This window comes from Callithrix jacchus, chromosome 2 (genome assembly GCF_049354715.1).
Source record: "Callithrix jacchus isolate 240 chromosome 2, calJac240_pri, whole genome shotgun sequence".
NCBI lineage: Eukaryota > Metazoa > Chordata > Mammalia > Primates > Cebidae > Callithrix > Callithrix jacchus.
The window spans coordinates 36,027,418-36,055,230 of record NC_133503.1 but is presented as its reverse complement, the minus strand read 5'-3'; the positions used below and the strand labels follow the sequence as shown (position 1 = coordinate 36,055,230).

General features: G+C 41.5%; 1 protein-coding gene and 1 pseudogene across 50 annotated transcripts in view; one reads left to right on the top strand and one right to left on the bottom strand.

Moving 5' to 3' along the window:
- The window catches only part of KLHL3 (kelch like family member 3), a 297,123-nt gene that overhangs the window by 256,882 nt on the left and 12,428 nt on the right, over nucleotides 1–27,813 (top strand). For 37 of the 50 annotated variants that reach the window (XM_078360226.1, XM_078360135.1, XM_078360232.1 and 34 more), the window contains 4 exons: nucleotides 15,662–15,779; nucleotides 18,014–18,211; nucleotides 19,743–19,844; nucleotides 23,561–23,689. In XM_078360226.1, the coding sequence (XP_078216352.1) occupies nucleotides 15,662–15,779; nucleotides 18,014–18,211; nucleotides 19,743–19,844; nucleotides 23,561–23,689 (547 nt within the window). The remainder of the gene's footprint in view (nucleotides 1–15,661; nucleotides 15,780–18,013; nucleotides 18,212–19,742; nucleotides 19,845–23,560; nucleotides 23,690–27,813) is intronic. The other 13 variants (XM_078360154.1, XM_078360157.1, XM_078360171.1 and 10 more) reach the window with 1 other exon arrangement.
- On the bottom strand, nucleotides 16,694–17,455 carry LOC108589609 (ribosomal protein uL30-like pseudogene; annotated as a pseudogene).

The window sequence follows — 27,813 nt, the reverse complement described above, 5'->3', positions numbered from 1 at the left end:
GTACATTAAAGAGGTTAGGCCTTTTTATATATGTATTTCAAATATGTTTTATTCTTAGTTTGCAGTTTGCCTCTTGTTTATAGTAATTGTTTAGTCCAAAAAACCACAATTTTCAAGTAGTCAAATTGATCTGTCTTTTACTTTATAGCTTGGGCTTTGTGTCATGTTTAGAAGTGTTTTCTTTACTCTGAAATTATTTAAAGAATGTCTCTATGTTTTCTTCAAGTGCTTTATTAATTTTGTTTTACATTTGAATCTTTAATGCACTTAGAATTTTTTTGTGTGTGTAAGGAGTGAGGGCAGGGATTCAGTTTTACTTGCATTGCAAATGAGGAGCCAGTTGTCTCAAAGTTATTTTGGTTGTTAATTTCCCTTTTCCCCCATTGGTTTGAACACTATCTTTATCATGGTCTAAATTTCCGAAAGTTTCATGTCTTGAGAATGTTAATTCTAAGTGCACTTTTTTATTCAGCCTGTTTACTTCCCTGGGTTTTCAGCTGGTCTTCTGTTTGTGATGTTTCCCTTTGGAAATGGTGGTTCTCATCCTCTGTGATATCGGATGAATGACATCTTTGCCTGAGGAGTGTAGTCTGGAGCTAAGGGAATGGTTCAATGCTGGCCCAGCTTTTTTTGTGTAGAAACCATACCCAGTGACCTCTCCTTTTCTGGACTCCATGTCTAGCTCTTACCCCATATACCCATAAAACGATAGTTTTAAAATTAAAGCCCAGTTTGTGCCTTAGCCCGGACTAAGCATGCTGAGAGCTGCTCCATCATCACCCCTGTTCCATCCCAGGGATTGAATCTATAGTTGAGAAAGAGTCTATCCCTTGTTTCAGGAGGTCAAAGCCATCCTCCTGTCATCCCAACTCCTTAGGAACCATTTATTTTCTAAATGAAAACATTTAGATTCCTGGGCACCTAGCCTTCTGCAGGCAACTGGAACCATGGCTTCCTTAGACTCTGTTAAAGAAATAAAGAAGACATTATTGCTCTTTGTCTCATGGTTCTCCTGTCTTTAATCCTTGAATGATTTAAGGTTATATTGTTCAACCTGCTTCTTAAACTATACTCTTATTACCATTATTTGAGCACTTAAATTAGTGAGGAGATCCCCACTGAGGGCTTGAGGAATGAATGGGGTATGTTGAGGGAAACGATCACTTAGGTATTATCAGGTCATGTACTGTCTAATTAAATTATCACAGTAATAGATCTGAATTCTTCATATCCCCACTTTACTGAGATTACTCAGAAAGGTTAAGAAACTTGCCCAGTTAATTACTGGCTAAGTGCAGAGCTGGGGTTTGGTCTGTCCCTCTACAGAGTCCATGCTTTTCCTTTTACACCAAACTGCTTCCTGAGAAACAGCTTTGAGATTTTGGTAGTGGTTTAAAGAGATGATTTTCTTTCAGACTAATTGAGGTATAATAATTTATATGCAGTAAAATTCACACTTTTTAGAGATACAGTGTGATGAGTTTTTACAAATATACAGTCATATAATCATCATCCTAGTCAAAAGACAGAATATTTTAATCACTGCAGAAAGTTTCCATGTACTGCTTTGTAGTCAGTCCTCTTCTTCTACCCTGAGCCTCCGACAACTACTGATCTGATTTCTGTACCTCTGGTTTTGCCTTTTCTAGAGCGTCATGCAAATGGCATCATGCTGTATGTAGTCCTTTGAGTGTGGCTTCTTTTTCTTACCATAATGCATTTGAGATTCATCCATGTTGTCGCATGTATCAGGAGTTCATTCCTTTTTATCACTAAGTAACATTCCATTTTATGGATGAACCATAACTTACCCATTCACCAGTTGGTGGACATTTGGGTGTCCATTTTTGGCTGTTACAAATAAAGCTGCTGTGATTTCACTTACAGATCTTTGTGTGGACATATGTTTTAATTTCTCTTGGGTAAATACCTAGGAGTAGGATTGCTGGGTTGTATGGTAAGTATATGTTTAACTTTATAAGAAATTGCTAAACTTTTTTTTAAAATGGCTGTACTATTATGCATTTCTACCAGCAATATATGAGTTTCAGTTATTCTGCAGTCCTGCTACTACTTGGCATTATCTATTTTAAAAAATTTTAGCCATCCTAGTAGGTATATGGTGGTATCTCACTGTAGTTTTAATATGCATTTCTCTAATCATTAATGATGGTGAGATTTTCTCATGTACTTATTTGCCACCCATATTTCTTCTTTGGTGAAGTGTCTGTTAAAATCTTTTGTCCATTTGAAAAAATTGTGTTATTGTTTTCTTACTGAGTTGTAAAAGTTCTTTATGTATTCTGGATACAAGTCTTTAATAAGATATATATTGTGCAAATATTTTCTCCCAACCCGTGTCTTATATTTTCATTTTCTTGGCAGGATCTTTGGAAGATAATTTTTTAATTAATAAATTTTTTAATTGACAAAAATTATATGCATTTATCATGTACAACACGAGGCTTTGAAATAGAGATACATTGGGGAATGGCTAAATTTAACTAATTAATGTATGTATTACCTCATTACTTACTTTTTTGTGGTGAGAACACTTAAAATCTATTCTCTTAACTATTTTCAAGAATATAATAAATTGTTATTAACTATAGTCACCATGTTGTACTATAAATTTCTTGAATGTATTTCTTCCATGTCACTGAAATTTTGTGTCCTTTGATCAACATCTTACCAGCCAACCCCTTCCCCTATCTCTTGGTAACCACCATTCTATTCTCTGCTTCTATGAGTTTAACTTTTTTAGATCCCACATATGAGTGAGATTGTATGTTATTTGTCCTTTTGTGCTTTGCTTATTTCACTTAACGTAATGTCCTCCAGTTAATCCATATTGTCGCAGATGATAGGATTTCCTTCTTTTTTAAGGCTAAATAGTGTTCTGTTATGTATGTGTACCACAGTTTCTTTATGCATTCATTTGTTGATGGACATTTAGCTTGATTCCAGTTCTTGGCTACTGCAACTAATGCTGCAATGAACATGAGAGTAGATATGTCTCTGACATACTGATTTCATTTCCTTTGGACATATACCCAGTAGTGGGATTGCTGGATTATAGAGTGGTTCTATTTTTATTTTTCTGAGCAAATTCCATACTGTTTTCCATGATGGCTGTACTTTGAAGTAAAGAAGTTTTTAGTTTTTCCATTTTTTTCTGTTGTGGTTTATTTTATGTTCTATATTAAAAAAATCTTTGCCTAATTTGAAGTCACAGATTTTCTCCTATGCTTTCCTCTAGAACTTTTAGGTTTTTCATTGAGGTCTATGGATCCATTTTGTGAAGTTTTTTTTTTTTTAATGTGGTTGTTGCATGAGTTAAGGGCCTAAGTTTCTTTTGTTTTGCATATGAATGCCCAGTTGTTCCGCACCATTTATTGGAAAGATTCTCTGTTACTTTTTAAAAATAATTGACTGTATATGTGTTGGTCTATTTCTGGACTCTCTTCTGTTCCATTTTATCTATTTGTCTACCTCTACACCAATACCATGTTGCCTCAATTACTAGCTTTCTAGTAAGTCTTGAAATTAGGTAGTATGAGTCCTCCAGTTTTGTTCTTCAAAGTTGTTTTGTGATTCTAGGTCCTTTGCATTTCCATTAACTTTCAGAATCATCTTGTCTATCTACAAAAAAGCTTGTAGGGGTTCTGATTGGAATGGTATTGAATCTCTAGATCAAATGTGGGAACTGCCATTTTAATAATATTAAATCTTTAAATCCACAAACACAGTATAACTCCATTTATGCAGGTCTTCTTCAATTTCTCTCATCAGTGTTCTATGGTTTTCAGTATATGGGTCTTATGTGTCTTTTGTTGGATTTATCCCTGGAATATTTTATTGTTTTAGATGCTATTGTAAATTTTTTAAATGAAATTACAATTTCTAATTGTTTATTGCTAATACATAGAAATGTGATTGATGAGAAAGATTATTTAATGGGGGAAGACGTCAGATTGGTGATGGCTTCATTGCTTTCTGAAAACAAGGACTATAGTTTCAGGAGATTACTGAGTAGCCCAGGCTGATGCTTTAGGCAGGCATTTAGGGCTCTCTTCTAGAGTTTTAGCTCCTCCATGCAATTGTAGGTTCCACAGCAGCAGGCATTACTCATCTATGTTCTTGGCACATGGCCTCAATTAAAGAAATTGATTTTCAAAGAAGAAATAACCTCATAGAAACTTAACACTGACCATTTATATTACCCCTCATTTTTTCCCAATAGTCTTATCATCATTCATACCTGTGTTTTCACATGGATTTAGTAAGGATTTATGACCTACTTTATATCCTCCTTTGATCACTAATGTAGGTTGACTCTAGAATGTTTGATTCAAGCCAACAAGTCCAAATTTGAATGAATCCAGTTGTCATTCCTGGGGGGTTAAAAAGGTCTCTTCGTTTTTTGTTTTTAATCTAAAATCCAGCTATAAACAATCGTGTATGCATTAATTCATTGCTTTTTTTTTTGAGATTGAGTTTTGCTCTCATTGCCCAGGCTGGAAAGCAATGGCATGACCTCAGCTCACTGCAACTTCCACCTCTCGGGTTCAAGTGATTCTCTTGCCTTAGCCTCCCAAGTAGCTAGGATTACAGGCACCTGCCACCATGCCTGGCTAATTTTTTGTATTTTTAGTAGAGATGGGATTTCACTATACTGGCCAGGCTGATCTCGAACTCCTGACCTCAGGTGATCCACCCTCCTCAGCCTCCCAAGGTGCTGGGATTACAGGCTTGAGCCACCATGCCCAGCCAATTCATTGCTTTTTAATTCAGTCATCCAACATATGTTCAAAGAGAAATCACTAATTGCCAGACACTGGGGTAAGCACTGGAGTCACGAAGGCTCATATGAACTGGTCTCTTCCCCAGAGGACTCCCAGAACCAGGAGGAGGGGAAACAGATGTGAAAAGACAATTCCAATGAAGTGAGTAAATGCCTTCATGGGGGTACAGGCACAACACTCTGAGAGCAAAGAGAGGGGTAAGGGGTTAAGGAAAGTTTTCTGCAGGAGCTAACAGGAGCTGTGTCTCCAAGGTCAAATGCAAATTGTCTGTGAGAGTGAACATCCAGAAACTGGTTCCGATGACTGCAGGAGAAAGCTGGTTTACACCCTCTGTTGACCACATAGAACAATTTGTACTTTGCAGCTTCTTCCCTGGGTCATTGTCCTTGTCTTCATCACTGAAGGTATTGATGATGATACAGTAGTATTGTTTAATTACTAATTACTGAGCAGCTTCTTTGCATTACTAGCCTAAGTACATAATGTCCACTGTCTTATTATGTCTTCGTTACAACTCTGGAGGCTTTGAGATAGGAGAAAACCAAGATTCAGTGAGACTGAGTGAGACTGAGTGACTTGCCCAGAGCTTTACAGCTCTTAAGTGGCAGTGGGAAGACTTGAATCCAGGTCTGGCTGACTCAAAGCCTGGGCTTTTAAATTACATGATACTAATCCCCACAATAATGGTAACAGCAGATCTCAATTACTGAACACTTACCATGTGTCAGCCGCTGGGCTAAGTGACTTATATTTGTTATCTCATAGGATTTTCATAACTATAATTATCCCCATTTTGCAGATGAGGAAATTGGACCTTGGGTTATGTCACCCACTCATTATGTATTAGTTATCTATTTCTGCATTACAAATTACCCTAATTCTGATGGCTTAACACAATAAACATCTATCATCTCACAGTTTCTGTGGGCAGGAATCTTGGAGTGGCTTCGCTGGGTCCTTTTGGCCCAGGGTTTCTCATACAGTCAAGCTGTTGGTTGGGGTACAGTTATTTCAAGGCTTGTTTGGGGAGGATCTGATTCTAAGCTCACTCATGTGGTTGCTGGCAGGCCTGTTTCTTGCCATGTGGGTCTCTCCATAAGCTGCTTGAGTGTCCTCATGACATGACAGCTGGCTTTCTTCCAGAGAGAATGATTCTAGAGCAAGAAAATGAGAGCACATACCTAACACAGAAGCTGTAGTCTTTTTATAACCTAATGTCAAAATCCATGTCCTGTCCCTTGTTTCTTTTATTTGCTAGGTACAATTCACTAAGTCTAGCCCACACTCAAGGGGAGAGGCTTTAAGTTCCATGTCTGAGTGTAGGAGTATCACAGAATTTGTGACCCATCTTTAAAGCACAGCTAGTAAATGGCTGTGTTGAGATTTAAGCCTAGGATGACTGACCTGAGGCCCTGCGCTCTGAACTGTTTTATTATATTACCTCCAAATGTCACAAAAGCATTGTAGCCGAATGCTGTGTTGAAAGAAACCTGATCCTGCCCTTTGGGGACTTTTAATTTTAAACAGTCTCTCTGAGAAAGTAAGATAGAAATATATGAATATTCTATTCTATTTGAAAAACCAAATAAGTAGAGGAAGAAGAGAAATTAGGAGATAATTGGACTAGTTGGAGAAGCAGGCATAGGAATTCCACGGGCAGGGTGGTTTGGGCTTTCATGAATTCAGTCCAGATAGGCTTTCTGGTAGAGCAAACTTTGAAAAACAACGTGGTGGAGAACGACTTGCACTATATCCAGCAATCCTTAGCAGTAACTCTGTTTGCCAGCCAAGGCCCTTCCCTGAGAGGAACAGGACTCTGCCTTGAGATAGCTGCAGAAGCTAATAAGGGTGTTTTTTCTGAGCCTTATATACATAGATATAAGACGTAGATCCTGAGACATCCCAGCTGGAACAGCTAACAGCATCATCTTGACTCCCACACATTCACCGCCCAGCACTTTTCCTGAGGCTGGGTTGCCATGGACAACCAGAGGCTGTCTCCCAGCCACTCAGAACGCTCCTACGTTACCCTGTTCCACAGATGGCAGCAAGGAAATGAGGTTTCAGGAAGATGCAAATGAACTTTTTGGAAATGAACTGAACCTGGCACTTTTCACTGTCATTCCAGTTCAGTTGGCATCTCTATTCAGCTCTTTAAAAATGCTGCTGAAACGCCATTTGGGCTGGAAGTGGGTGGCTTGCTCCTGAATTGGGCTGTCCTTTTAGTAGCTGGTGTTGGAAGAAACTGTTGACAGGCTGGGTGTGATGAGCTCTTATTTGGGCCAGGCCCCTGGATGGGCACTGCCCCCTTCTACCTTGGTCCACACCCTGGCAAACATCCTGGGGTCGTGAAAAATCCCCACAATCACCCCCAGAATTAGGGGCACTTATCCTCCCTTCATAGGTTCATAATATCTTTTTCTACCTTTTATTGGGAGTCTGCTTTTTAGCACCTGCCTTTGAAAATAATGGTGACACTGGCACTATTAAGCCTCCTGACACCCATATGGGAAGCATCCTATTACCCTGATATTACAAGTTATGAAAATGAGACTTAGCAATGTTAAACGTCTTGCTCACAGCTACAAAGCTGTGTGTGTGTGTACATATGTATATATGATACATAGGTATATATGTACGTGTGTGTGTACATATGTATATATGATATATGACACACATATATATACATATATATGTATATATATTACATTTGGGTCCAGATGTGTCTGATTCCAAAGCCCATTTTTTCCACCCCTCCTCTCTCCCCCTGGGCCTTGCCCTCTTATTACCTGGTTCTCAGACCCCCATTGTCTCTGCACCTTGCTATCAGTACTTGCCTAGAGCAACTGTTGCTCAGGAACCTGCTTGGACAAGTCTTCTGGCTCGACCTCGACATGCTCCTTCGGATGAATTGTTGGTGTTAGCCCTGCGGCCCCACGCACCAGGGTAAGAGAGACTCTCGCTTCCTGCCCTGGCCCGAGGGACCGACTGGCTGGGCCTGCCTTCTGCCCAGCTCACCGGTCACAGAAGAGAGTTTGGACATACATTCTACTCTTGCCCCATGAAAACAGTGTGTAGAGTCCAGATTGTTTCTCTTACCTGAGTGGAAATTTGAATGACCTATGTAGTCTTGAGGCCAGGGCTAGGGTTTTGATCTACACATAGGCTGGAAATCTCTACTCTTTTCATGGACTGTCCCTTTCCCTGGCTGGTCCCTGGCACCTAATGGCTCTCAGACACAGAGTGGTTGTGATTTCAGTGAGGAGGGACCAACATGCCTTCAATCCCACAGTCACACGGGTGGAATCAGAGTCATCTATGTGAGCAAGAGAACATTATATATTTATTTTAAAAAATATTATGCTGGGAATAAAATTTCCTTACTAAGGAATCAGTTTTTCCCATTGGCTCACTAATCTCCCTAAAATAAATGGCTATTTGACTTTTCAAAATAAGGGTGTTTTCCTTGGGAGGTATCTAATAATTGTCCCTGCCGCAGTGGAGTTCAGCTCACTCATATTCTGTTAGTCAGAACCCTCCATTCACCAGAACTTCTGCAGCCTTCAGCACAGTGACAGTTGAGACTTGGGATCAGAATCCCGAGGCACCCTGCCAGCTTCCTAAGCATGCTGCAGTTCATGAGAGTGATTGAATTATGTTCAGTCTAGCATGATTGTTCGCCTAGAACCATTTCTTTAGTTTGTGATTCGTACATGACTGATGGTTCTCACTCAGGGTTACCTTGAAAGATAAATGTTAAAAATAGCGATCTCTAAATAAGCTGATCTGATTCAGTAATTTCTAATAAAGACATCATAAATCTTAAGTAAATTGGGGTTTAGGAGTGTTGGGGAAAGAAAGAAAACATGCTTGTTGAACTCCCTGGGCCTGAGTGTTTCTGGAATATAAAATGAGGACTTGTAGGTGAGAATGGTTCAAGTCTCTTCCTCTAATATCCTGTGGTCTTCTTAAATAGCTAGAAGTTTGTGATTTCAGAGATGTGATACATGTAGACTGTGGGAAATACTCATATTTCCCTAATTGGTTGCTAACATCAGGTATCTATGGAAATAGCTATCCATTAGCATTCACGATAGGACATTTATTCTTTTCACTCTGCATGAGCAACACAATGGTGGGTATAGTGCTCCATGTATGATGGCTTCTTGCAACACCTACTATAAAAATTGGATTTCTTTTGACCATACTGGGCTGTATCAATTTACATTCCCACCAACAGGGTATATGAGTTCCTCTTTCTCCACGTCCTTGCCAGCATTTGTTATCTTTTGTCTTTTCTATAGTAGACGTTCTAATTGGGATGAGGTGATATTTCATTGTGGTTTTCATGTGCATTCCCCAGATGATTAGTGATGTTAAATTATTTTTTCATATACTTGTTAAGAGAAATACCTATTTAGATCTTTTGCCCATTTTTAAATCAGATTATCTGTTTTTCTGTTATTGAGTTATTTGAGTTTCTCATATATTCTGGGTATTAACACCTTGCCAAGTGTGTGCTTTTGGCACCTTTGTGAAAAATCAGTTGGCCATAAATGGTGGATTTATTTCTAGGTTTTCTAAGCAATTCCATGGATCTACATGTCTGTTTTTATGCCAGTACCATGCTGTTTTAGTCACTATAGCTTTGCTGTATATTTTGAGGTCAGGTAGTGTGATGTCCCCAGCTTCGTTTTTTTTGTTTTTTGTTTTTTTTTGCTCTAGATTGTTTGGCTATTCAGCATCCTTTGTGGTCCCATATGAGTTTTAGGATTTTTTTTTCCTATTTTTGTGAAGAATGTCGTTGGTAGTTTGCTAGGAATTACATTGAATCTGTAGATTGCTTTAGGTAGTATGGGCATTTTAACATTATTATTCTTTCAATCCATGATCATGGGATATCTTTCCATTTATTTGTGTCCTCTTCAATTTCTTTCATCAATGTTTTCTAGTTTTCATTGTAGAGATCTTTTACCTCCATGGTTAAATTTATTCCTAGGTACTTTATTTATTTATGTTAATGAGTTTTTTCTTGATTTCTTTTTCAGGTAGTTTGCTGTTAGTGCCTAGAAACAATGCTAACTTTTATATGTTGATTTTGTATCCTGTCACTTTGTCAAATTCAGTTATTCATTTGAATAGTTTTTTGGTGGCATCTTTAGGCTTTTCTATATATACAATATTATATTCTCTGCAAGCAGGTACAGTTTGACTTTCTCCTTTCAATTTGGATGTACTTTATTTCTTTCTCTTGCCTGATTGCTCTGGCTAGGACTTACAGTACTATGTTGGATAGAAGTGGATAAAGTGGGCATCCCTGTCTTGTTCCAGTTCTTAGAGGAAAAGCTTTCAACTTTCCCCTTTCCAGTATGATGTTAGCTGTGGGTTTGTCACATATGGCCTTTATTATGTTGAGGTGCATTTCTTCTATATTTAATTTGTTGAGAGTTTTTATTGTGAAGGGAAGTCGAATTTTATCAGATGCTTTTTCTACATCTATTGAAACAATCATGTGGTTTTGTCTTTGATTCTTTTAATGTGATGTATCATTTTTATTGATTTGTGTTATGTCAAACCATCCTTGCATTCCTAGGATGAATCCAGTTTGATCACAGTAAATGATTTTTTCAATGTGCGGTTGTATTTCATTTGCTAGTATTTTGTTGTGGATTTTTGCATGTGTGTTTATCATAGATATTGGCCTATAGTTTTCTTTTTGTGTGTGTGTGTCCTTGTCTAGTTTGGTATTAGAGTAGTGCTGGCTTCAAAGAATGAATTTGGAAGGATTCTGCCCCTTTCAATATTTTGGAATAGTTTCAGAATAATTGGCATTAGTTCTTCTTTAAATATTTTGTAGAATTCAGCAGTGGAATCATCAGGTCCTGGGCTTTTCTTTGACAGCGGACTTTTTATTAGTGATTCAATCTTGTTGCTTGTTATTGGTCTGTTTGGGTTTTCTATTTCTTCATGATTCTGTATTGGTTGGTTGTATGTGTCCAAGAAAAATTAAAAATAGAACTACCATGTGACCCTGCAATCCCACTATTGGGTATGTATCCAAAGAAAATGAAATCAGCATGTTGAAGATACATCTGTACTCTCATGTTTATTTCAGCAGTATTCACAATAGCCAAAATATTGGAATCAACCTAAGTGCCCATCAACAGATGAGTGGATTTTAAAATATGGTATATATACTATTCAACTATAATTATAACTATAAAAAGGCCGGCACAGTGGCTCATGTCTGTAATCCCAGCACTTTGGGGGGCTGACAAGGGCGGATCTCCTAAGGTCAGGAGTTCGAGACCAGCCTGGCCAGCAGGTTAAACCTGTCTCTAATAAAAATGAAAAAAAATTAGCTGGGTGTGGTGGTGGGCACCTGTAATCTTAGCTACTTGGGAGGCTGAGGCAGGAGATTTGCTTGAACCTGGGAGGCAGAGGTTGCAGTGAGCCAAGATCGCGCCATTGCACTCCAGCCTGGCTAACAGAGTGAGACTCCACCTAAAAATAAATAAATAAAAAGGTGAAATCCTGTCATTTGTGACAATGTGAATGAAACTGGAAGCCATTATGTTAAGTGAAATAAGCCAGGAATAGAAGGACAAACACCACACGATCTCACTTATATATGAAATCTAAAACAGCCAGTCTTGTAGAAGTAGAAAGCAGAATAGTGGTTATCAGAGGCTGGGGAAGGGAGGAGGGAGAGGAGATGGGGAAGGGGAGATGGGACTGGTCAATGGATACTATGTTACAGTTAGACAGGAGGAATATTATTCTGGAGTTCAATTGTACAGTAGAGTAACTATAGTTAACAATAATATATTGCATATTTCAAAATAGCTAGAAGAGAAGATTTTGAATGTTCTTACCATGAAGACGTAATAAGTATTTGAGATTGTGGGCATGCTGATTATCTGGATTTGATCATTACCCAATGTATGCATGTATCAAAACATCACACTGTACCCCACAAATATGTGTACCTATTATGTGCCAACTAAAAATAAAACAAACAAATTGACTTTCCTATGCCTATGAGAGAAGTAGATGTATACCTGCTCTTCCTGCAGCCTTGAGCTCACTCTGAAACTGATGGTCCTATTCCACAAAACCTCACAATTCCTTTTCTCAGATATTTGTACAAGTTTTCTATGTTTAAAGTCATGTCTCACCAGTGGTTTTATGAGCTCAAAGGCAAGTTTGTTTTGAAAATTTTATCTTGTATTCTTTTTTCATTTGAGACAGGGTCTCATTCTGTTGCCCAGACTGAAGTGCAACGACTCTGCAATCACAGCTCACTGCAGCCTCAAATTCCTGGGCTCAGGCGATTCTCCCACCTCAGCCTTTCAAGTAGCTGGGACTACAGGCATGTGACACCACACCCAGCTAGTTTTTGTATTTTTGTAGAGATGGGGTTTCACCATGTTGCTCAGGCTGGTCTCCAACCCCTGGAATCAAGAGATCCACTTACCTCTGCCACCTAAAGTGCTGGTATTACATGCGTGAGCCACTGCACCTGGCTGTCTTATATTATTTTTGTCTTTCTACTCAGGTTTTACTTTAACATAAAAAATTTGCATTTTGGAAGGATTTTGCATTTTGCATTTTGGAAGGAATTGTGAAAGTTCTCAGAGATGAGTGGTAGATTTTCTCCAATATGAATGTACCCTCTATATCCCTGGTGGGAGATAGTTTCTTGGGCATGGTGAAGGTTCCTGAAAGCCTTGCCTTTTTTTTTTTTTTAATTTACAAAAGAAGCTGGATAGCTTATGCTAATAATAAGCAAACTTTCTTTTGGTGGTCGAGTCAAAAGATGGGAAAAGCCCTCACTTTCTCTTTTTATTTTTTATTTTTATAATGTATTTATTATAATATAGCCCATATTTCTCTTTCGCTTGTTTTTTCTGTCTCCAGAATTTTAATCTGGTGTTCCAACATATCTTAACTAAAGAAAATGACATTCTAGTTTAGTTTTTTTTTCCATTTTTTAAAACTCTGTATTGTTTGTTTAACACCTTGCATGTGCCATTTACTTTTTATTCATTTATTCTTTATTCAAAATAAATACTTAAGCCCTCACTTTTACCTGGCAACATAAATACAGGGAGTTATCTTGGTGACTAGGCAGATCCATTTTCTGCCCAGGCAGGGCTTGCTGTCTAGGGTCACAAAAGACAAGTCACCGACGGTCAAGCACAATGCAGAACACACAGGGCAGGTGAAATCTCAGGAATGTGTAGCTCTGACTTGGAGGCCAGAGAAATCAATTTGGAGGAAATAACATGTAAGCTGAGACCAGAAAGATAAGCAGGTGTTAAAGCAGAGTGCTCAGAGATGGGAAGAAAGTTTCAAGTCAGGGCACAGCATGTGGGAGGGTGTGGGGTGTCTGAAGTCCTTGCAGAAAGAAAACTTAAAACTGCTTTTATTCTCACTCAGGTTTCAAAGAAAATCCTTGCAGTATTTGCCTTCAGTTTAGCTTTACCTACTCAAAACCAGAAGGACAATGCAAGTTCTGGGCATGCTTACCAACACAAGTCATTCTGTCCTGGAAGAGTAGGTTAGGCATTGTTCAGAGTTTGCCAAGGGCTGTGTTCATTAACATCCCCCTTGAACTGTTCGTGGATGCCTGTCGAAGCAAAGAATTACAGATGGGAAGTAATGTAGAATTCATCTTTACTCTGAAAAGGGCTACTCTTGACACAGGGCAGTGGGCCCTCTGAGCTGAGGCACGCAGGAACGTCAAGAACAGAATGTTTCTTTCTGGAAGCAGCAGTGGCTGCAGCAGCAGCAGCTTGAGCTTGGACTGTGTGTCCTGGGTTCCTTTGGAATGCTTTACAAGTCAGAACTGATTTCTTAATTTTTGAACACTGGTCACCCACTTTTGGTGACAGACAGCTGTGGACTAAATCTGATGACCAGTGACCACCCACATGGCAGTGGGTGAGCCTGTTCTGGAATGTTGGGGAATAAATGATTGATCTGTAGCAATGGTGGTGAGCTCTGGTTTTGCCTCCCGTTTGGTGGGTAGTGTTCGCTTGAGGGATATGCTCCTGCGAGCTCATGCAGATTTTGATGGCCACTTCTCTCCCCAAAAATACATTGTGGGAAAGTAAAAAGCACTATGATAATTCATAATGGCAAAATTTGTTAATGGCATATCATCAGGAAATCCATACAGGGTGTAGGTTAAAAAAGTGGTTCTCAAAGTAAGAATCTTAGAGTGGAGCAGCAGCAGCAGTACCTGGGAACTTGTTAGAAAGGCAGATTCTGGGCTCCACTCCAGATCCACTGAATCGCACTTTGGGGATAGGGTCCGGCAGCTTGTGTTTTTACGAGTCCTCTATGTGATTCTGTTGTATGCTCCAGTTTGAGAACCACTGGATAAATGAGACAAGCTACAGGTAATGAGCAAATGAATTTGCTGGTTGTGACTTCCACTCTTTCTCTCCACTCAAGAAAGCATATTGGAATGCCATTGAGTGAGAGTGACATCAGTGTGGGGATAGCTGTGAATTTGCACATGCTTATTAACATATGTAAACTATAGGTAACTGGTACTTTAATTTTATTTATTAATAACATGTGACCAAAGTCACAGCAGTGGTACCACAATTAAGTATGGCAGTTCTGTTAACCTAGCCAGAGCAGTAGTTTTCATTGTTTTTTGACCATGCCCTGCAATACAAAATAAATTTAAATTGCTATCCAGAAGACACATGTAAGTGTGTATAATCAAAACAAATATTTCATGAAATGATATTCTTATGATATTTTCTGTGCTTTTTAAAACTATATATGCTGGTCATAATCCATTACATTGATTTCATGACCTACTAATGGAAAGTGACCTGTGTTTTGACAAACATAGATGCAGCAAGTTGTGTTTGCTCGGATCCTGTCTCTAGAGCAGGAGCTGGGGGTGGTGACTGGCTTCACCCTCTGTCAGGTAGACTTGAATTTCAGATTCTGCCTACGCTCTTAGCTGTGTGACCTTGGGCCACTTACATATGTTCTCTGAGCTTTACTTTCCTATCTGTCAATGTGGATGATGATATTTACCTCAAGACAAGCCTTGTCACCACAACTGTGAGGTAAATATTATCATCCACATTGACAGATAGGAAAGTAAAGCTCAGAGAACATATGTAAGTGGCACAAGGTCACACAGCTAAGAGCGTAGGCAGAATCTGAAATTCAAGTCTACCTGACAGAGGGTGAAGCCAGTCACCACCCCCAGCTCCTGCTCTAGAGACAGGATCCGAGCAAACACAACTTGCTGCATCTACTACCTTACTTGTGGAAATAGGACTGACTGCTAGAACTAGTTTTCAGAACATTATCAGTTTAATAACTTTTATAATAACCACCTCACAGCAGTTTTTCACAATTCTTTTTATACTGCAGTGCATAAGTGCACCCTACATTCTAGGCATTCAGAAATACTTTTGAATAATAATTAAAAAAATACATCCAAATTATGCACTTTTTCAAAGTATATTCAAGTTTGCTTTGATATGAGATTTAGCACCCCCCATTCCCAATCTTGAGGGCACTGAGATTACAGAAAATGGCCTACGTGACTTCACATACCCACAAGCTAGCCCCTGAGTGGGGCATTTGGGAAACAACTTATGATTGTGTTTTTGTGGGAAGATGCTTGTTAGACTTTTCTTGAATACTCATATCTGTTGGTAACTAGGGGCAGCATCTTCATGTATGTAGCTCTGTAAACTGGCATCTCTGATCATCCATAGACCCTGGGCAATAAGCATGTGGAAGTACCAGGGATAGGTCACCCATAAATCCAGATTTTGGGGAGAATGCGCTAATGTCCACTTGTCTCTCTGGAGGTCATGATTGTGGTTGGCGGCCAGGCACCCAAGGCAATCCGCAGTGTGGAATGCTATGATTTCGAGGAGGACCGGTGGGATCAGATCGCTGAGCTTCCCTCCAGGAGATGCAGAGCAGGTGAGCAGCCCTGTCTCCCACTTCTGCAAGCTGTTTTCCCCTGCTGGTCCCCAATCCATGCCGGAAGTCATGAGTTACTCCTTGTTTCCTCAAGCATCTGTGCATTTCAGGCTCCCATTCTTTTCCCTCCTGCAGCTTTATTATTTTTTTTTTTGCAGAGACAAGAGACAAGTGAACATTTATTTTTGTACCCTTCTGCCTATGTGTATTTCAAGTCTTTTTCACAACAAGGCCCCAGGAATCTCCAGATTCTATTATGTCCCTGGGCTTGTCCACTGCTGCAGGAGTCTTAGGGTGCCTCATACAAATGCTAGAGTTACTCAGTTACCAATATTAAACCGTAGGATAGGAGATGCAGCAAGCAGATTCCTTCCTCCGTGGAATGTGCTGATTTCAGACGAGGCGGCAGCCAATGTAGAAAATGCCAGAATTCAAAGTAATGAGAGGTGCTTGCCATGAACATAAGCTACTGCTTTTTCTTTTCTTTTTTCTTTTGAGATGGAGTTTCACTCTTGTTGCCCAGGCTAGAGTGCAATGGCATGATCTTGGCTCACCGCAACCTCCACAACCTCCGCCTCCCGGGTTCAAGCGATTCTCTTGCCTCAGCCTGCCGAGTAGCTGGGATTACACAGGCATGGGCCACCACATCCCGCTAATTTTTGTGTTTTTAGTAGAGACGGAGTTTCGCCATGTTGCTCAGGCTGGTCTCGAACTCCTGACCTTAGGTGATCCGCCCTTCTCAGCCTTCCAAAGTACTGGGATTACAGGTGTGGGCCACCACACCCGGCCAGCAGCTGTCTTTTCTTTGATTCTTCTTTTCCAGTTTTTGAAGATACTTGATACAAATTCTCCAAAACCCAAAAACACATGCTTCCACTTCATTGATAAAAATTACTGCAGTTTGGCACCTGGGTCTATTTCAGCTGGCAGATGAGCTGATTGATGTGTTTACCCTGATAGCCAGGTGTGCCCATCTCCTTGAGGAAGCTTACTCTGTTTTTGGTAGCATGATGGGCCACTGAGAGGTGGAAAGGGAGCAAGAATCATGAGATCTCCTGGAAATGCTTCCCCAGGAAGGCAATTTCATGAATGAGGTCATCCAAGCAAATGACACCAAACTTCCCCAGGTGTTCCTCGATCACTGTGTTGTCTGTCAGAGGGATGGTCTTATTCTTGACCTTGGCTTGTCCATGTTTGAAAATGATCTCCTGGACAGACTTCAGATTTGGAAATCCCCAGGTCACATGAGGTTCCACTATATGCAACATTTTTAGGTTCTGGCGGGTGACTTTTACAAAGACACCATGAAAAAATTTCTCTAGGCGAAGTCTTGCAATGGTTTTCTGCACCAGTAAACTCAAGCCATCCATCCTTTCAAGGCATATAACAAAGGCCAAGGAATGTTTATCTGGCGATTCCAAGGCATGAGGTTTCACTTCTAGTTATCTGACATGCACCTTGTCACGTGTCTGCCACCAGGAATCATGTAGGAATGATTCCAGTTGCTTAAACCTGGGCCCTTTTCCTTTCTTCCTTCTTTGCCAAAATGCCTGCTTTGCTGAAGTGGCTTTGAGGGCTTGATAGGCCTTCCTCTTTTTCAGGAGATTTTCTGGAACCAAAGGGATTTTTCTTTGCTCTTGCTCCACCATCTTTCCATTGTAGCAGCTACTGATCATCTTTTTTTATTGTTGTTAAGACAGAGTCTTTCTCTGTTGCCCAGGTTGGAGTGCAGTATCATGATCTCAGCTCACTGCAACCTCTCGTTCCTGGGTTCAAGTGATTCTCTCACCTTAGCCTCCTGAATAGCTGGGACTACAGGTGCGCACCACCACACCTGGCTGATTTTTAAATTTTTAGTAGAGAGGGTTTTTACCATGTTGGCCAGGCTGGTCTTGAATTCCTGATCTCAGGTGATCCACCTGCCTTGGCCTCCCAAAACACTGGGATTATAGGCATGAGTTACTACACCTGGCCACCTGCACAGTTTTTGGCTTTTTTGGGGTCAGTTCTTATGAGCTTGGTGAGTTAAAGCTAATTCAAGTATTAACTTGAATCAGACAAAAGTAGAAAGCTAATAGGAAAGAAATCCAGTGAATCCCATAATGACTGTCAAATATCTAAAGTATCTTCTGTGGTGGCTTTTTCTGTGTCTGTCTTGCTCCTCATTGTCATCCATCAACATGAGCAGTCATGCGCCTGACCTGACCTAGATGTCTTGGTTTCCTGTGCCTCAGGTGTGGTGTTCATGGCTGGCCACGTGTATGCTGTGGGAGGGTTTAATGGCTCACTGCGGGTGCGGACAGTGGATGTGTATGACGGCGTGAAGGACCAGTGGACGTCTATTGCCAGCATGCAGGAGCGCCGGAGCACACTGGGCGCGGCAGTGCTCAACGACTTGCTCTACGCGGTGGGAGGCTTTGATGGCAGTACTGGTAGGTTCAGGGTGTGTTCCCAACCACTCCCAGCCTGGGATACATCCTCCATGCAACACTGTTTTATTCAGCCAGTTCTGGACTAACTTTCTGTCTGTTTGTAGCTACTGCCCCAGGGACATACTCACCCTTCTTCCTCAACCAGCTTTGTGGGGAAGAGCCAGGCCTTCTTCCACACAGAATATGTAACTGCCCATGTACTAGGCTTTCTAGGACCTCACACTCAGAGTCCCTTTCCTACTTTCCAGTGTCTGGGGACATATTTACTCAGAAGATGAAACTTGGAGAGAATGCTTAGCTGGGGGTGGGGGTGGGGTGCCTCAGACCTCCAGTTTGAACCCTCTGCTAGACAGGTGAGGGAGCTGAGTTTGGCACTTGGAAGAGACCTGGCTTGGGTCACGCAGTGGGCCAGGCTGCCCATTTTTTCTGTTGCCCTTTCTATGACCCCACTGAAGCTTTACCAGTGGGGTTTCACCATAGGTGAGTCTCCTTGCCTCTGGATTCTATCTAGCTTCAAAATTTCAACTCAAAACCAATAGTGGACATAAACTCAGAGAGGTGATCTCATCTCTACTCATACTGCCAGGTAGATGTCTCTGTGGACAGTAGCTCTATTAAACTGATATGATCTCCTTTGGCCCCCAGGGAGGTGAAAAGCAGTCTTTTTTACTTCTCTGAGTTTTATTTGTGTCTTCACAACTTGGGGACTTTTCTCAGCCTTCTCTTTGCCTCACTCATGTAATTCCAGGGTCTTTAGCCCCTCTCGAGGCTGCCTTTAGTGAGTGCGAAAAAGAGAATGAAAGGGTAATGGAGCATTCTTTCTTTTGGGAATTACTTTTGGCTATTAGTAGAGAACATGATTAAACAGTGCCTCAAAACATGAGGGTTTTGCTTTACTCATGAAACAAGAAGCCTAGAGGTTAGCAGTTGCTGAGTTGGTCCAGTGGCTCATGGACATTGAGGCCACATTCTTTAAGATTCTCTTGGCCTTTTTCTCATGATTGTGAGGATGGCCATTATAGCTCCAGCCAACACATTTGTGTTCCAGGTAAAAGCAAAGGCTATTTCTGAAATCCACATAGACTTCTGCTTAGGTCTCATTGACTTGGTCACCTCTAGCTGCAAGGGAGTCTTGGAAAGCAAGTGTTTAGCTTTCCACTGCTAAGGTAGAGGAAGTTAAGGGGAAGGAGATTGGAATAGGTGTTCAGTGAGGCTACCTCAGGTGTCTACTTGGAATCAAAGTATACCACTCTGCAGTTTTTATGATCTGCATTTGCCATGCATTTCAGGTATGCCCTTTGTCCTTTCACAGCCCACCCTCTGAGAAAAGTCTTAATAGTCCCCGCAGGTAGACACTGAAGGTGTGTTTCAGGGAGTTTCCACAGGTTGCATGGTGATGCAGAAGTGGCACTGAGCCATACATTTAGGTTTCCAGCCCCTGCATTTGGACTCCTCCCCTATCCTCACTGCTTCTCACACAGCAGGGTGAGGCCTGGTGCCACGGAAGTCTCATGAGTCTCTTGTCTCCCAGGCCTAGCATCGGTGGAAGCCTACAGCTACAAGACCAACGAGTGGTTCTTTGTGGCCCCGATGAACACGCGGCGGAGCAGTGTGGGTGTGGGCGTTGTGGAGGGTAAGGAGGTGGCAGTGGCCAGTGGCCAGGCCTACCTGGCTCACGGGCCTTGTCCTGGGTCCAGTATCATGCTTGGTGCTTCCTCTACCTTGGTTTATTCTTGAGATCACTCCTCTGAATTAGGTACTATTTTCCTGATTTAACAGGTGAGGAAAGTTGAGACTCAGAGAGGTGGTGGAGCTCCTGGCCCAAGGCTGCTAAGTGGTGGAGCTGGGCTGGGGAGTAGAAGCCCAGAGGGGGAAATGTCGGCCTGTGGTTTGGCCCCTTGTTAGTAGCTCTGCTATTGGTTGGGGAGGGGAAGGGAGTAGGGAATTCATAGTCAGCATATAACCCAGGAGGATAACGTAGTGGAGTGAAAGTTAATTGCATTTAATTAATTTTGTCCTCATATTCATATGTTGAACATTAACAGAACTGTGAGTGAGGTAGGCACCTCTTCTTAGATCTGATGACTGTCTCTGCAGGGCAGGCTGGTGATTGAGACCAGCTCTAGTCAGGAAAGCTGTGTGGGGTAAGGCAGGAGGGAGTGGTGAGGTCTAGGGCCTGGTCAGATGGTACACTTTTGTTTGTAAAGAACTCTCACGTCTAGTCTCTGGTTTGCAAAACCGTGGAGACAGGCAGGACTTGGATTTCCTCCACCTTCCAGACGTCCCACATTCCAAGGACAGTAAATAGCATAGCCTGTCCTTGAACCCAGGGGTCTTTCCGACTCCTAAGCTGGTGCTCTTTTCACTGTGCTGTGCTCCTTCAGAGTGCTGACAAATGCCAGTAGGTAGGAGTTCTATAAATATGTGTGAATTCAGTGTACCAAAGCATACAATATTATTTGAACTAAAAGGTAATCATTTGCATGACAACACTGATTCATTAACCTGTACTGATGTGGGGATTTAGATGGAATATCTGTTTATTCAGACATGTGTGCAGACATTCCATCTCTCATGTACACACTCAAGAATCCACATGCAGACACAAATGTACCCTAGGGAAAGCGTAACATCCAGTGAATTAGACATTAATAGAAAGATTCTTTTCTCGCATTGCATTTCTCAGTCTGCACTGTATTGTGTAATTTAAGTTTTTATTTAAAGATATACTATTCTGGCTGGGCGCAGTGGCTCACACCTGTAATCCCAGCACTTTGGGAGGCCGAGGTGGGTGGATTACTTGAGGTCGGGAGCTTGAGATCAGCCTGACAGACATGGAGAAACCCCATCTCTACTAAAAATACAAAGTTAACCTGGTGTGGTGGCGCATGCCTGTAATCCCAGCTACTCGGGAGGCTGAGGCAAGAGAATTGCTTGAACCTGGGAGGCAGAGATTGCAGTGAGCTGAGATCACACCATTGCACTCCAGCCTGGGCAATGAGAGGGAAATTCTGTCTCTAAAAAAAAAAGTATACTATTTCAACGTACTAAATAAGTCTTCTTTGTGAGGGCAAAGATTTTGTCTTCCTACCAAGGTAAATTGTGTCTTGCAATCTCATTCTCTTGGTGGAGCAGAAATTGATTTGTCTGCCAAGTATAAGTGCTTTGTCTAGCCACCTTCTCATTTCTTTTCTTGTTCCTTAGCCAGAAACATCAAATAATAGACTAGGGGTTAAAAATTGGAAATCCCTGTTAATAGACTCCAGGAGGAACCTTGAGTGGGTATTTTTTCAGCTGATGCAGATGGAATGGTTGATGGGGGTTAGAAGAGGTGCCACAATGGTGGTATTTAAAATGCTCCCCTTGACAAAGGCTTTTGTGAGCATGTTCTATATTTGGAAGAAGTGCTGTCTTGTAACATGCCCTGTTGGCATAGAAGACAGGCTGGGGATTTGTTTCTTCTGTCCCTCCTGAATCTGAGGCTCTTTTGGCTGTGGGTCACCCTGGGGCAGCAGAATCCAATTGACAGCTGTAGTGAGAATGTGGAGGGAGGAACTTAAGTGGACTCTGTCTGCTTCACTGTGGCCTTGAAGAGACAGCTCTCCACACTGTCTGGCTTCGTCTCCTCCCTCTCATCATCTCATTACCATGGCAATACAGTTTGAATGACACTGAAAAAAAATATGGAGGAAATCATGATAATTTGCTACTGGCTGCCTTGAAGAATACCTACTTAGGAAAAGGACTGTGTGGATTGAAGTGTAGGCAGAAGCTCCCCAAGAGAGCGGAGAGTGTACTGTGGAGATTGTCGCATCTGAACCAGCATACACCTTACAAGTAGCCTGGACCCTAGAAGAGCTGCTTAGTCAGGTTCAAAAAAAATTTTTGACTTGGTGAGTGCAGAACTTAGGAGGACATGTTTCTTTCTTTTGGGTCAATTGAGAGGAACTTGGGGCAGAAAACAAAGCCAGGCTTGATGATGATAGAAGAAAAACATTTATGGGCTGGGCACGATGGCTCACACCTATAATCCCAGCACTTTGGGAGGCCCAGGCAGGTGGATCACGAGGTCAAGAGATCAAGACCATCCTGGCCAACATGGTGAAACCCCGTCTCTACTAAAAATAGAAAAATTAGCTGGGTGTGGAGGCGCGTGCCTGTAGTCCCAGCTACCTGGAAGGCTGAGGCAGGAGAATTGGTTGAACCCGGAAGGTGGAGGTTGCAGTGAGCCGAGATCGCACCACTGCACTCCAGCCTGAGGGACAGAACAAGTCTCTGTGTCAAAAAAAAAAAAAAAGAAAAACGTTCTTACATTTTATAGTGCAGCAGTAGTTCTGGTAGCAGAACATAGGTTTGAGCCTAAGAAACTTTCTAACTTAAAATAATTGCAGATTTTCAAATACCAGTAGCATTCTTGGTGTCTGTCCATTAAGAAAGCACATATGACCAAAAAATCTACTGAGTAAGTAATCCTGTTAAGTGGATTTAATGATATTTATTTAGTCTATATCTATTGTGACTCCTCCCCCTGTTCCCACAGAAGAGACCATCCCATTGCATTTTAAGACTAAATTTTAAACCCAAAATATTTGAATTTCTGCTTTGGGAAAGCTCAAATGGCAAAGTTTTCCTCCTGTGTCCAACCTCACTCTCAACCCTCAACCCCAGGCAGAAATGATGCTCTTGGATATAGCAGCTTAATGGTGTTTTAATTTAAAAGTAGATGATGGTACCTCAGGGTTCTTGTTCAGAGATCACAGGGTGTCTGTAGAAAAATTCCAGTCACCCTGGCTCACAATGTACAGAGAACTCTGCATTCACACAGTCTACCTGCCAGGGTTGTGGAAGGAGTAGAAACAATGGTTAAGACAGGTTTTGGGTTCTCATTGAAGAATATTTTTCCACATTTACTTCATCTGTTATTTTGATCCTTTAGTTAGAAAGGTGGTCTGCTTGCCTATAGCTGGAGGCCTTCTAGCTTTCCATCTATCCGGTGCTGGTGTCTTGTTTTAGAGAAAATGTAACCTAATTCATTAGCAAGATTATGTTGAGCCCCAGTGGTACCAAGCCATAGCTTTGTGTTGGGTATTTGGGGGTACTTATTTAGAAAGATGTTCAGTGTTTGCTTGTAAGGCGCTCATGGCTTAAGAGCAAGTAGCAAGTAGAATATGTGAAGAAATGTGAAGGATGCTTTGCGTGGTTGAGGAGTAAGTTGGTGGTCCCCTGAAGAAAGGGGACTCAGAATTCTGAGGTAAGGGTGCCCCAGTTGGTTACAGATAGGGTTTCAGCCGAGCTCTGGTTTCATGCCAGTGTCCCTGGCACCACACTCAGCCACTTTGTCTGTTGCAGGGAAGCTGTATGCTGTTGGGGGTTATGATGGAGCTTCCCGCCAGTGTCTTAGCACCGTGGAGCAGTACAACCCAGCGACCAATGAGTGGATATACGTGGCAGACATGAGCACCCGCCGCAGTGGTGCAGGTATGGGGGAACCTTGGGGTCCCAGCTGTGTCTGATTAGCTCACAAGTGGGTCTTTAAAGTATTTTTTGGTTTTATTTTAGATTCAGAGGGTACATGTGCAGGTCTGTTACGTGGATATGTTGGATAATGGTAGGGTTTGAGCTTCTAGTGTACCCATCACACAAGTAGTGACCATTGTACCCAACGGGAAATTTTCCAACCTTCACCCTCCTCCCAGCCTCACCCCTTTTGGAATTCCCAGTGTCTATCGTTCCCATCTTTATGTCCATGTATATCCATTATTTAGCTTGCACTTATAAATGAGAACACATGGTATTTGATTTTCTGTTTCTGGGTTATCTCACTTAGGATTATGGCCTCCAGCTCTATCCATGTTGCTACAAAGGACATGGTTTCACTCTTTTTTTTGGCTGCATAATATTCCATGGTGTATCCATATGATATTTTCTTTAATTAACCATTAGTGGATACTTCGCTTGATTCTATGACTTGGTGTTGTCAGTAGTGCTGCTTTAAACATACAATTGTATATGTCTTTTAATGCTTTCTTTTCTGTTGCATAGCGGGACTGCTGGGTCAGATGGTAGTTATATTCTACGTTTTTTGAGAAATCCCATACTGTTTTCCATAGAAGTTGTATCAATTTATATTCCCACAACAGTGATAAACATACTCTTCTCTGCAACCATGCTAACATCCAGGTTTTTTTTTTTTTGACTTTTTAATAATCACCATCTGACAAGTATAAGATGATACCTTGTGGTTTTAATCTTCATTTTTCTGATGACTATGATGTTAAACATTTTTTCATATGTTTACTGGCTACTGGAAAGCCTTATTTTGAGAAATATCTGTATGTATATCCTTTACCTGCTTTATAATGGGGTTGTTTTTTCCTTGTTGAGTTGCTGGAATTCCTTATATTCTGAATATTAGTCCTTTGTTGGAGGAATAATTTGAAAATATTTTTCTCCCATTCTGTAGGTTGTCTGTTTACTCTATTGATTATTTCTTATGCTGTGCAGAAGCTTTTTTGTTGAATTAAGTCCCACTTGTCTATTTTTGTTTTTGTTGTGTTTGCTGTTAGCATTTTAGTCAGAAATTCTTTGCTTAGGCCAATCTCCAGAAAAGTTTTCCACAGGTTTTCATCTAGAACTTTTATAGTTTAGGTCTTCCATTTAAGTCTTTAATCCATTTTCAGTTAATTTTTGTATATGGTAAGAGATAGAGGTCTAGTTTCATTCTTCTGTATGTGGCTAGCCAATTTTCCTAGCACCATTTATTGAATAGAGTGTCTCCCCATTGTTTATTTTTGTCAGTTTTGTTGAAGATCAGCTTGTTATAGGTATGTGGCTTTGTTTCTGAGTTCTCTATTCTCTTTTTGTGTCTATTTTTGTACTGGTACCATGCAGGTTTAGTTACTATAGCCTTGTAATCTAATTTGAAGTCAGGTAATGTGCTACTTCTGGCTTTGTTCTTTTTGGTTTAGTTTGGCTTTGGCTGTTCAGGCTCGTTTTTGGTTATATATAAACTTTAGGATTGTTTTTTTCTAATTCTATAAAGAACTATGTTGATAGTTTTATAGGAATTTTGTTGAATCTGTAGATTTCTCCAGGCAGTATGGTCATTTTGATGATATTGATTCTTCCAATCCATGAGTATGGGATGTTTTTTCATTTATTTGTGTAATCTGTGATTTCTTTCATCAGTCATAAGTGGGTATTGGTTCAACAACTTAACATTTTATTTTACCTCCTTCTTCTTTCCTTTTGCTGTATATAATCCCACTATCACCTTTGCAGCTAGACACAGCACTTATCAGTTAACCTTTCCTGGGGGATCACTAGAGAATGGATGAGTTAATACTCTCCTCCTCACCATCCCTTCTATTCCTATGAAGGTGTTTACATCTTTTGAAAGTGAAGGCTTACTCTGTGCCAGGCACTGTCCTAACAAGTACTTTTTTGTGTCTCAATCCACTTAATTCTCACTGCAGCCCTACAAGGTGGATACAATATGAATTCTACTTATCAGATTTAGAAAGTAAGTCTGCCAGTGGTTGAACAATTTGCCCAGGGTCATATAATTAGTAACTAGCAATATCAGGATACTGACTCCAGAGTTAGCATTTTAAATCCCTAAATTATCAGCCTCATTCCTCTGAAGTAGTAAGACAAGTCTTCAGTTGGCAAAGCTGAGCTTGCCTATCTGGGATTGAAAGCCAAGCTATGAGTGTTCTCGTTTGGAGATAACATGCCCCCCACTCCCACTTTTCCTCGCTTTGGCCCACTCCCCAACATGGGAAGAAAATGACTTTCCAAAAGGTTTTTCAATTCTACTTCTTGTCAGAAGACCAGAAGATCTGTGGTACTTGGGGATTTTTTTCAGGAAGTGGAGCAACAGCCCCCTTCTCCCCTGCTTTGTCTTCCCATTCATTGTCTCAGAGGCCCAAAGGGAAGGGTCTGAGAGGGCAGACAGAGTCATTGGTCCACTGGCTCTTTATTGCTGGTTCCTGTGGTCAGCGGTGACTAATTACCAATCTGCTCCTGGCAGGAAGACTGTGTGACTTCTGAGAAGGGAAGCCACATTCCCTCAATGTTTTCCTTTCTCTCTCTCTCTCTTTTTTTTTGTACTTTTGCAGATTGAGTTGTGATCTCATTTTATAGTAGCAAACATATGACCACTTCCTCAGCATTCCTTAAAAAGTATGTGATTTTAATATTTTCAGAGAACCTTTATGTACTCACTTGGTTACAAAAATAAAATCTGCGTGATTCCATTTAAAAAACATTTGAGTTTGGAGTGCTATTTTTAGGGAATTTTTGTCTCTCCTGATTCTGACAGGTGGCCCTTCCTGAATGTGGAGCCATTGCCTGGAAGTCAGGAGGCCTGGGTCTTGATGCTGGGTCTGCTGTCATTTGTCATGTGACCTTTCCTGGGCAAGTCCCTTCCCTTCTTTCTGGCCCCTAATTCCTTATATGTGAAATGAGTGGGTTGTTGTAGATGTTCCCTAAGAACCAAGTCCATCTACAAATCCCATTATTCTTTTCCCATCAGAAACGTCTTTTGGAAATTTTGGTTTCTTTAGAGCCTTCTTCATACTCCCTAGGAATCCTCTGATGTGATGTAAGGGGTGAGAGCTCAGCATGCCTGGGGCAGCACACCCTGAGATACGTGGCTGCTCCTAGGACCGAAAGCCTGGGGAGGCAGCCGGGCGTGGAGCTGCGAGGGCAGTCCTGCCTTCGGAAGCTCAGGCTTGTCTCTGTGGAGGGAGCTGCCTTTGGAGGCTACAGCTGCTTTGTCTCTGCCAAGCTGCTGAAATGGTTATTGCTGGGTGGACATCACCTGGCCCTACTCCTGCGGCTTACCTATGCTGGAGGACCTGGGGGTGACACGTCTGCTGCCTGTGTCCCTAGGAGGCACATTCACCTTGATTTAGGAAATGAAAACCAAGCCTTTTTCATGAGACGACTGTCAGAGCCCTGGGCTTGGCTCCTAGGTCAGCCTTTCTTCAGTGCTTCACTTTCCTAAGATTTGGGCAAGTCTCACCTCTTGAGTCGGGAACCCACATACTGGTCACAGTGGGTGTTCTTGTTGGCTGAAGACCCAGAGACCAAAGGCTCTGGCCTTTGGCTGCCTGAGGCCCTTTGAGTTGCCAAGAGCCCCTGTGGCTCTAGGTCCAGGAAACTGCTGCATGAATGTTTCTGGATGAGGCTGCATGAGGGCAGAGGGAGAGTTGCCCAGGCAGTGGTGCCTGAGTGCCCAGAAAGCAGCTTGCTTCCTCAGCAGGGTGTGGGCAGTGCCACCAGAAGATTAGGGGAAAAAGAGGCCATCTTTCAGGGAATGCGTGTTCCTGCTGAGCTTGGAGTTAAGGAAGGTGAGGCAGCTTTGGAACTCAACTAATTTATTAAACCTGTCAGTTAGAGAGAGCCATTATTGATATGACAGCACCATCTGCTGTTAGTTTAGAGCAACTGCTAGGAGCCACTAGCATACTGGCATAATTGGTGGGAGGGATTTTATTAATTTATATTTTTGTCATTCAAGCGGTATCTCTTGAGAACCTACTGCTGTGGGACACAGGGAAGCAGGTGAGGACAAGATAAAAAAAGTCCTTATCCAT